General features: G+C 38.9%; 1 protein-coding gene across 1 annotated transcript; it reads right to left on the bottom strand.

Annotated features, from left to right (window-relative positions):
* Window positions 1–8,417: 8,417 nt before the first annotated feature.
* On the bottom strand, window positions 8,418–10,300 carry LSM3 (LSM3 homolog, U6 small nuclear RNA associated (S. cerevisiae); the record flags this gene model as incomplete). Its single annotated transcript, XM_010075140.1, has 3 exons — window positions 8,418–8,822; window positions 9,152–9,247; window positions 10,190–10,300. Coding segments are annotated over 3 exons (288 nt in total), but the record flags the coding sequence as incomplete, so codon positions are not given.
* Window positions 10,301–10,662: the final 362 nt, after the last annotated feature.

The raw sequence follows: 10,662 nt of genomic DNA, 5'->3' as shown, positions 1-10,662 counted from the left end.
GCAGTTCTGCCACGGTCTCAGCATGCAATCTTGAGCAAAATGTCTAATTGCAATATCCTGCTTTCTTTTCTTCACATGAAAGAAATTAGATAATAATTTATAGCCTCCTTTGTAAATGCTCTCAGATTTATGAATGAAGCATTCCTCCTCCGCTTGCTATTGCATTCCTGCAATGGCTTTCTGTCTGAAACAAAGGATGTTGGGTTAGTAGGGTAACTAATAAGCAACCTAAAAACAAAAGGAAACTAGCCCGAGGTCACCATGACCTGCAGTAATTGCTTCTGCTGCTCTTAGACACACACCAAGGATTAGTGGTCACCCTACACAACTCACTTAAACAGGAAAAAAAAAAGAGTTAAGACAAAGTCTCTTGTCCCAAGCTTGCTCAAAGGACAAAAAATACTAAGTTCTTACAAAGAATATTTATTTGGAGGAAACTCTGGGAAGGAATCCTATGGAAATTTACCCTTGCGTCTCTGAATGCTATTACTACATGCAGAACCTTCCAGATTTCTCCAGAAATTCCTAGACCTTAGAAGTAGAGAATGTTCTGATTAGTTTCTCATGTAACCATCCAGCCCATAAACACCAGAGCCAGACTGAAGGGAACAGTTATGCAACAGGGCCCTATGGAAGAGAAAAAAACTGCTCAAGGCAAATTGGCTGCTTACATCATATATTTTCATGCTCTGTTTACAACATCTCTGGATAGGAATCTCACAATTCTGCTGTATAAGACGTGGGTGGATATCTTCTGATGAAGTAAGAAAAAACCAAACAACTTATTTAACATTCATCTCAAATTCCAATTGAACAGAGTCTTTTAAATGTCACATGTTTAGCTAAGGGGCTTTTTGTTTGTTTTTTAAAATGTCTAAACCTTTAATAAGCCAATTATGATGAGTGGAGACACCTTCCGTACAGCCCCTGGGAATTATTTTTTGAGACCACAATTCCCACCCTGTTCAGCTCTTCAGCCCCTGGGAATTATTTTTTGAGACCACAGTTGCCACTCTGTTCAGCTCTTATGAACTCTTGTATCTATTCCTGCTTCATGTCAGTACTAACAAGCTAACAACAGGACTCAAACCTCCCCTCTTTACTAAGGGAACTCTAATGTTACTTTAAGCAGTAGCTTAATGAACATTTCTCCCCAATTTCAGTGCTGGCTTAAGCAGCTCCTGTTCTCTGAACTGACTGGAGAGTTGATTCAGTTTAAACCTACGAATCACCATCTACCTGGGTCAGTTCCCCAGATGTTGCAAACAATTTCTGCTCAGGCCCTGCAAGCACTTTTATCAACAAGCACTGAATAGCTCAAAAATTCCTGGACATTTTCCCTCATCCATCACCCAGGCCTGCACCTATCAGCTAGGCATGCAGGAGATGAGAACTCAAGCAGTGCTGTAACAGTGGGTTTCACGAGTGGAAACACAAAGTCAAATTTCCTCCAAGACTAGAATATCCTAAGCAGAGCAATACAGGAAGAAAGTGGTTCATCTCCAGGTACAAGAGGAAAATACTATGAAGACCACAGATATTTTACACCTCTGGACAATGAAAATTTTGTAGCCAGACTCAAAAGTGTCTTCAAATATTATGATATACTTTTTGCACACAGAACTCAAGGGGTTTAGATATTCAGTCATCATTTATCTCTCAGCAGAAATAAAAATCCTAGGGATTAGTGTCTACCATTAGCACAATACAACCGCTAGTGCCACAGGCAAGGCTTACTCTAAACGAAACAAGTGGGTGGACAATTAGTTCAAAGGATGCTCCGCAACTCACAGCCTAACACCTTCCCTTCAGCACAAGGAGAGGACTTCCTAGGGTAGAAACTCCTTGAACAGAAAACGAATACTTCAGAGATGTACTTTATGCACAGGATCGTGTTAATGCAGAAACAACGCTGAATATTTGAATCACACCAACAGGCAGCAATAATGATTGGAAGGTTTGGTATAAAAAAAATTGTTCATGTGTTCAATTTAACCCTAGTGTAATCTCCTGGGTTGCAGCAGAGCTTTGGATCTCTTGCCTTTTATAAAGAGCACCTCAGACAAGAAGAATTTATCTCAGAGGAATGCATTACAAATGGAGAACAAACCAAATTAGCTCTCAGATGTTATCTGTTGATATCTCATTTCTTCCTCAGACTTCTGCTAACCACTGGAATGCAACATCTGGGCAGTTGGGGGAGGCAATTGTTTTACTGAAAAGTACTAAATATAGGTGCTACAAAATAAGTTACAACACATTGCTTTACTGCACCACCTACAGCACAGGTTGAACTAGTAACAGCCACCTGCTGCAAAAAAATGCAGTCAGGTATACTGAGCCTGTGTCACCTTCACAGCATTAAAAGGCAATTTAATCAGAGCAATTATATGCTGAGTGACAAAGTTATAGTCATCTGTTGCAGAGGTTATTTAAAGAAATCAAGATTTGGAGCGCCATTTACTTCTTTCAGATCTTTTCCCTGCCCCTGAAATTTGAAGGCTCTGGAAGAATTCAGTATTGCATTCAATTATGACAACCATAGACTTTATACTTACTATTCTATATATTTTAACTTAAATTTAGAGCAGCATACTCTCTTTAAAAGTAAAAAGTTTGCTTTCATTAAAGTTCTTTGTGATTTCCATAGAACAGATTCAGGAAGGGAGATTATGTGACTTCCTCGGTCAAAGCCTTACACAGCATTTCACACTGGTTAGTGTTTAGTGACAGGCTCTAGTGACATACACATTTGATGCAACATTTTACACGGAAAGAGAGGTTTTTCTGCCCAACAGCCTGGCAGATTCAAGAAGAGCAAAAAACCACCTGTAACAGAAGTGCCACAATGGTGAGTTCTATTGGGCAGTGATCAGACTACGAATCATTCAATAAACTGTGCCCTTGCTAGCAAAGGTTTGTGCAGCCTCCTTACCAACAAAGACAATAACCTCCCTGTGCCACAGCTGAGTGCTCTGAGAAAGGACCAGGACCAAGAAGGCTGCAGCATTAAGGTCTCCTTTAGAGACTAAAATTGATCCACTATCACAACAGTTTATGGAATTGAGGCTTCCACCTGTCAAGCAGCTTAAAGATACTGATGAAAGTTCCATGCTCATTTCACCCAGAAACAGGCTGGCCAAAACGCGAGATCTACTGCAGAGTAACTATGTACTGATGTGGGCTTCGGGGGTCATGAACCAACAGACCATGATAAAAGACCATCATATTTAGCCAGCACAGTGCATAAAGCATATGTCTTTATCCTAGAGTTAATTAAAAAACTGGTTCTAAAAATCTAAAGCAATTTCCATCATTAAAACCAAAGAGAAACTGGAAATGAATCAATTACCTGAGGTATTAAATATGTTTTATGATCTAAATATGTAATACAGATTAGGTTTACTGAAATTTCTGGAACTATACCAGTTTTCAAGAAGTATTTTATATTGCCACATGAATACTTCATTATCTTCACAAATAAGAAAATTTATCTTTTCCATTTAAGGTTTATGCTATCCCTTACTTTCAGAATACAAACATTTATAAGACTGAGGAACACTGTACATACTCTGGATCAAATAACATCCTTCTAATTCACAAAACGTGCTTACATTGGAATATTCTGATCTCTTCCGAAGATTTCCATATGCACCTTCAGTAAATCTCCGTGTTTACCATGCACCATACAGAAGAAAATATTGCTAAAACCCCCGTTCATGATCAGTCACTACCCAACTCTTCCAAAGGGTTTTGCAGTGTTTTCTGCAATGCTTGTCCACCCACACAGACAGTCAGCACGCCTGGTCCCTTGCTACTGCAGGGAGTCACAACATAAACCAATCAAATGCCATTGTAAAACTAAATAGGCTTTTTGGCCTAAGTTTCCAAAATTTGGGAGTGGGCCTCTCTTCCATTCAAACTAATTTGGGTAACAATGAAAAAAATTCACTCATAAATAGGGTTTCTGACTACATCTTTTTCCGTCAGTGGTTCTCGTTTTCCGCTCCAACCCACATAATCTATTTTCTTCCTTCCACCCATTCTTTCCCCCCAGAAAAAGGCTGGCTTGGACACTGTGCTTCAATTTTCTGTAGAACTTTCTATTTCTCTTTCCCATTCTTTTTGTTTAGTATATGAAAGCAGCTTCCTGTTTAGAAACATGGGAGTCCTACACCCTCAGTAATGATGTATTCAGCCCATCACTGATCTTGGCATGAATGTCTTAAACCTTAATAAGCCTGATGGGATTTTCTGGACATGTCATCATCAGTCCAAAAAACAATGCACAGCGTTTGTCACCTGGCACTGAATCAGCTCCCTTCCCAGTGCTCCAGTTTTAAGAATTCTAAGGGCTTACAAGCTTCCTTCTTCTACATATTTCAAATTACAGATTTCCAATGCCTACAGAACAAGAACACAAACACCAAGAGCAGACAGCAGTGTTGCAGAACTCGCAACATGATCAATACTGTTCTGCTTTTCCAACCCTGAGTCCCTGCAGAAGTCTGCCATTGCTCCCGCTGCTCAAGACTTACTATACCCTGTTATCCAAATACTGAGCTTTTCCTGTGCTGGGGAATAGGAATAAAACACACAAGATAATCCCTGTTCAACTTAAAAAAAACATCCCCCAAAACCCTAAATAACCTAGATCAAAATTCTGTCTTGTTCAAATCTATAGACTGGATCAAAACCCGTTTCTGTGGGTTCAAAAAGGCAGCAGAGTTGGTGACTAGAAATAAACAGAAATATTTGTCACTTCAGGAATTGAGTGTACATACATTCCTAAGTGCAGGCTGTTCCCCCGCCAAATTTGAAATGCAATTAAGTTCTTCAGTGAAGTAATGGGACAGCCACACCAGCACTTAAATCTGTGGGTGCAGAAGCAGCCGTGTACACCGCACACAGCGACACGCTGTTCTCTAAGCAGTGCTTAGCATCAAAGTGGTTAACCACAATTTATTCTATATGGCATAATTCAAAGCTGCTAGTCTGGAGTTCATGCATTTTAAAATCTGACAATGCAAGACACACATATTGTTTTACTTTAACTCTTTTGGGGGCTTGGTCTGTGCCTACATAAACATCAAAACATATTTTGATCTTTACTTATGGGTGAGCAGCAGAGTTAATTTAAAACTGTCAGCAAGTGCCATCCTAATTAAAAACAAATGACTCATTGGACAACTGCAGGGCCTGTTGACACAGGCTATGTGCATCAGTCAGGCAAAGCCAACCAAGCTTGAATTTGAAGAAATGCAGCACCATCTAGCGTCCTACATGAGTCAGAGATTAAAAAAAAATCAATTTTACAATGAGTCCACACAAATTTCACACGTAGTGATGCTCTCACAGAAGCAGTAAGACAGAAGTCCAACTACACCACTTCTGAAAAACAAAATTACATAATAAAAATATTGTTAAAAAAGAGCTGCTGAGAATCAAATGTTTGCAGGCAGAACAGAAATTCTTTAAAGACAATAACAGAGAAATTACTCTGCCACCTGTTAAAAAGATGCAGTCCAAAGGCTAAAAACTACCAGAAGACTAACAGAAAGGCTACTATGTCTAAAAAGCTACTAGAAATAAAAAGGCAGCCTTCAAGAATAGGAGTAATATTAAAAATTCTGGCAGGCTAAAAACATAAGATGACAAAGCATTTGAAAAATCTTGAGAAATTATTGAAGGAAAATAAATGATAAATTCTTTTTCAAACACATCTGGAGTGGAAATCTTGAGAAAGGGTTAGTACAGCCAACTGGTGATCAATGAATAGAAAGAACAGTAAGAAAGAGACAAGACTGAAGAAAATATTTTTAAATGTATTTTTTTTTAATCCACATTTGTCATGGAGGAGCTTAGACTGGCTCCCACTCCAGTGAGCCCATTTCAAATTGAAGGGTCAGTAAAAGATGCTACTGGACATTTCAGCAACAAACAATAACAGAGCTTTATAATCAGACAGTAAATACCTAAGAACTCAATTAGACAATAATTGAGCTCCAAACCACCATGCATAATCTCTCACTTAAAACTTCAAAAGAAGCAGAAGGTGACAAATGAGAACATTTTTGAAAGTTCTACGGGAGTTCAGGTGAGTTGATGTCTTTCAACTGTGCTGATACTCTGTAATACAGAATTACAGGACACACAGACAGATGGTGTTATGCTGGCAAATACAGCTCAGGTAAAGGAAATGTAGCCCTCACATCGCTGCTATGCTTCTCAGAGAACCTAACAAGTGTTATTAATAGCTATTCATTCTATAATTTATCAAGGCAGAAGTTCCTGGTACCAACACCTCGGGTATCATGTCAGTCCTCCAATACTAAGATCATATAGTAAAAAAGAAATGGAGCAGTTTTCACCAGAAATTATTAAATAGAAGATTTCTTCGCAACCTGGAAAAAGAGAAAACTGAAGGACAATTAGGAGTAGAAAAGATGGAAAGATAAATGTATACTCTGCTATTTCTGAATACCACCAAGCCAACATTGTCTTTCACACAGGATTAAGGAGCATCACATGAAAGTGACAAGCGGCAAGTTCAAAACCAAGGACAAACCAGACAAAGCCAAAACCAGAAGTATTTTGTCAGAGAACACATGCTCAGCCTGTGACATACCATAACGATACACAGCAATACATAGCAGAGAGCTTACCAGACCTCTAAAAGGATGTAGACTAATTAATGGAAGAGAAATTGCTCAGGTTCTGTGAAACACTCTCTCCCTTCCCAGATATTCAGACCCCTGGGAACTAGAGGACTATCACTGTATTCACCTGTTATTATTCTCTCCCCCTAAGCATTTATTTTGGCCTTCTAAAGTGGTAGGAGATAATATGATAGATTAAAAAAGATCTCAGTGCAGTCATCCTTCTACCCCTTCCAGGAGGGGAACAGCCGTAGCATCACTAGCTTTCTTCCAACATCAAGGGTTGGGTAGGCACAGAACAGGAGTTGATGCTTGCTGAGCTAACTCTTGCAGAGACAGCATGCTAGGAATGGGTGAGATAGGAATCATGGAAAATTATTTGCATCTTAGTCCAGACCAACTTCAAGAAAGGATGGTATAGTGAGGGAAGTCTGCTATAAAGCCACTGCATACCTGTTCTTCATTCAAATACTATTATAGTAGGAAGTGGTACAGATGTTTTCTTCTTTCATTTGCATGCAAGGGACCTATATATGAAAACAACATCGTGCACAGGTTTAAGGTAACAAATTCTTGCGTGTGTGTCCAAGCAGAGTGATTTGCCCTTTCTACAATGAAGTACAAGGAATATGGTAGCAAGTCTCCATGGAATTAAAAATGTAAGACCATAATTGCTGCTAACACACTAATTCTCAGCAATAGCCTCACTATTTCAGCTTTACCTAGAGGACATTGCATGAGAAAAACACAATATAGGTGCCACCTAGAAGCAAGAGATTTTTGTATCAGTCGCTGCTTTTCTTATTTCAAAGACCATGAAGCATGCATTAATCTTCTGCATGTATATATTTTACTGCTAAAAAAGTTAGTATTTATTTAAGAAGAATCTGGCTTGGAGCTTACCAAGGCTGACCTTGCATTGCTCACCACTGTCACAAGCTATGGACATAAGTTATGAAGGTTTTAATTGTAGGACGAAGTGCCAGAGCAACCTGCTTTCGCTAATCCTACAGAGGATGCCTACGAACCTAGATAAAATTAAGTTTACTACGTCACAAGTCAAGCTCTGTAGGAAATGTCCCAGGGTAGACCTACATCTCTCACATGCCTTTCACACACACTTATTAAAACATTTCATAGCATGCCTTTTCTTTTCCCCACACAAGGAGAATAAACTGGAAACAGGGTGGGCCTCAGAAAGTGTCTATTAAAAAAAGAGCTTTGTTCAGGGTTCTAGTGCACCTTCACTGCAGATAACTAATGAGCATCTTAAGCATTGAGCAGAATTTAAAGTAATCAAGAATTGAAACAGGCTGCAGACACAGGGAAATGAATGCATGCAGCAGGCAATTCAACAGTGTGCAAGGCAACCACTGTCTGTCTACTTATGGCCTTGCAAACCAGAGCTCTGTTAACAAAGGCACAATAAAAACACCTGAAAACAATGTAAAAAAGCCCATCTTCTTTACATACCCTGAGTGGAAGATGCATATATATACTATTTCACTGCTACGGGGATATGCATCAAGAATTTGAACACAGAAAAGCCATAAGTTATAGCACAGTAGATTCATGTAGAATTGCCTTCCCAAACATCAATCTGCAAGACTTAAGGTATTAGTAACAATGGAAATTAATACACCACACACAGAAGTTACATTTTCTCAGAAAGTGAGGCTACATCCTACAGGTTAATATAGCACTAGCTTTACAGAAGAACATAATAATATCTTCAACATAAAAACATGACAAGTCAGATCTGAAAGATAAACCAAATTTATTTAAAACAAGAAATTAAGACAGTGCTATTGCCAAGATTGCAAAAAATGAAGGATTCATTTACTGATGTGACAAGACAGCCAATTTACAGCAGTTACATTAATTCTGAGAAAATCAGGTTGGGTTTACACTGCTTCCATTGACTATATGTAGTTTCTGCAAGACAAACTGGTTCCCCTCCCTCCCCTTCCCAAAACAAAAACATCCTATAAAAAACACATACATAATTGAGACACATGATCAAAACATGAATCATTGTCCAAGAGCCTGAAACTTTCCAACAAGCTTAAACGCTTTGTTGCTTCAACCAACCCTCAATGGGGGAGCTACAAGCACAACGCCGTCACCTCTGACAAAGAGCATCGGAATATTCCTTTTGGTAGACTATGAAGAAGGAAAGAAAAGGTTACATTTACAAAAGTGTAGTTTACAAAACATATCTACTAAGTGTATGACCAAATTCAATCACAACAAAACACCACAAACAACTCCAACAAATACAAGCTCAAACATACAACATGCTGGCATGCTGAAGAGATCAATACAACTAATACAAAGTCATTGGAGAGCCTTTGTACTTTTAGAACAATTTGCCCAAAACTTCTGTTAGATCTTGGTACAAAAAGTAGCCAGCAATAAATTACTTTTAACAATACAATATAGTTTAGTTTTAGAAAAAGTTTTCTATGGGGATAAGTACACTACGTCCTTACTTTATAAATCTCTTCATAGGTTTCTTCATCAATCTCTATTGTAGTTACAGTTTCTTCCACATCACCCAAAATCATATTTAAGTGCTGATCATATGCCTGTAGGAATGTAGTTTAGCATTCAGTGAGAACACACACAGAAACTCAAAGACAGACACACTTTATTAACATTAAACCAGCTGCATAGTCTCTGCTGTCAGTCCAGGCTCCTGGAATTGATTGCCTGGGGCCCACTTAAAGGATATAAAAGCTGTAATTCACACAATACCACAAAAAATTAAAATAAGCAAGGTTCCAAACACTTTACAAAAGCACACTGCAAACTACATAAGTGCCTCAAGGATTTCTCATCTTTGTGTTCCCAAAGGAGTTGAGGCTCGGTTAACATATGGGGTAACTAGTTCTCTTTCCCAGACCAGTACAGTACTCAGGAAGGATGACTGACTTAATAAAAAGCAAAAATTTGTCTCATCAAGAGACATCACTCTCAGAAGAAAGCATTTAGATAAATGAGACTTGCAGAGAATCCAGCTGAATGCATAGACCATCATACTCTCATAGGGTGTGCCTTAAGAGATACTTGTTTGATAACAATAATATCATCCTCAATTCAGTCTTAAATAGACCTCAAGGTACTTCACAAGAAGAGGCCTGCAGCATTATTTCTTATTTCATAGACACAGAAGCGGAAGCCAAAAGCAGTGGAATTAATTGCTTGGTATCACTCAGAAGGCAAGAAAAATAAAATACGTCTGACTCTCTAGAGGAGCACTTAGTAGCAGACAGATTACTGAATAAGTTAGATTTTTCTACCAGTCACATTACACTTCTGATAAGAGAAAGTGCTCAGCCCTTGTTACCAAGATGCTTTAACCTACTTCTCTAACCACTTCTGCAATTTAACCATAAGATACAATCGTGTTTTTAAACAATCAATGGAATATTACAGGTAAGATTGTGTAATAGACTGTTGTACATGAAAAAAAGGCTGCCCAGTGCTTAGCTGAATAAACATGGTAGCGTCCTGAAAGTTTTACTTACATGTAGTCTGCCTCTAAGCTCTCTGTCATTCCTCATTTTGACATAGATTCGCTCATCTAGACTGAGTCTAATGAGATCAAGGGGCTCCTCGACAGTATTTGTTGTTTGTTGCTAAAAAAAAAAAAAAGTTATTCGTACAGAAGAAGCCTGTGAATGTTTCCATCCCTCAGTGTTTGTGAGACAGAGGGAAATAAACAGGTAAGAACATAGATGTAAATATTCCAAATCATTTCTTCACATCCTGTTGAACCCGAGTGCAGCCGGTAGCACCGCTCTACAGATGTTCACCAGCCCCTCCTGCCCTACACACCTCTCCTCGGGGCCTAGCTCGACACCACAGCAGCCAGGCCAGGCTTCAAAGCGCGTTAGAAACACACTCACACACGGGGCCGAGGTCTCTTTTCTGTGACAAAGGCGAACTTTCAGGATCACAGCTAAAATGGGTGAACATCTGCGTGCATATCCCATATGAG

This window comes from Pterocles gutturalis, unplaced genomic scaffold (genome assembly GCF_000699245.1).
Source record: "Pterocles gutturalis isolate BGI_N339 unplaced genomic scaffold, ASM69924v1 scaffold6732, whole genome shotgun sequence".
Lineage (NCBI taxonomy): Eukaryota > Metazoa > Chordata > Aves > Pterocliformes > Pteroclidae > Pterocles > Pterocles gutturalis.
The sequence above is the reverse complement of the archived record's forward strand: the minus strand, read 5'-3'. Positions and strand labels throughout refer to the sequence as shown.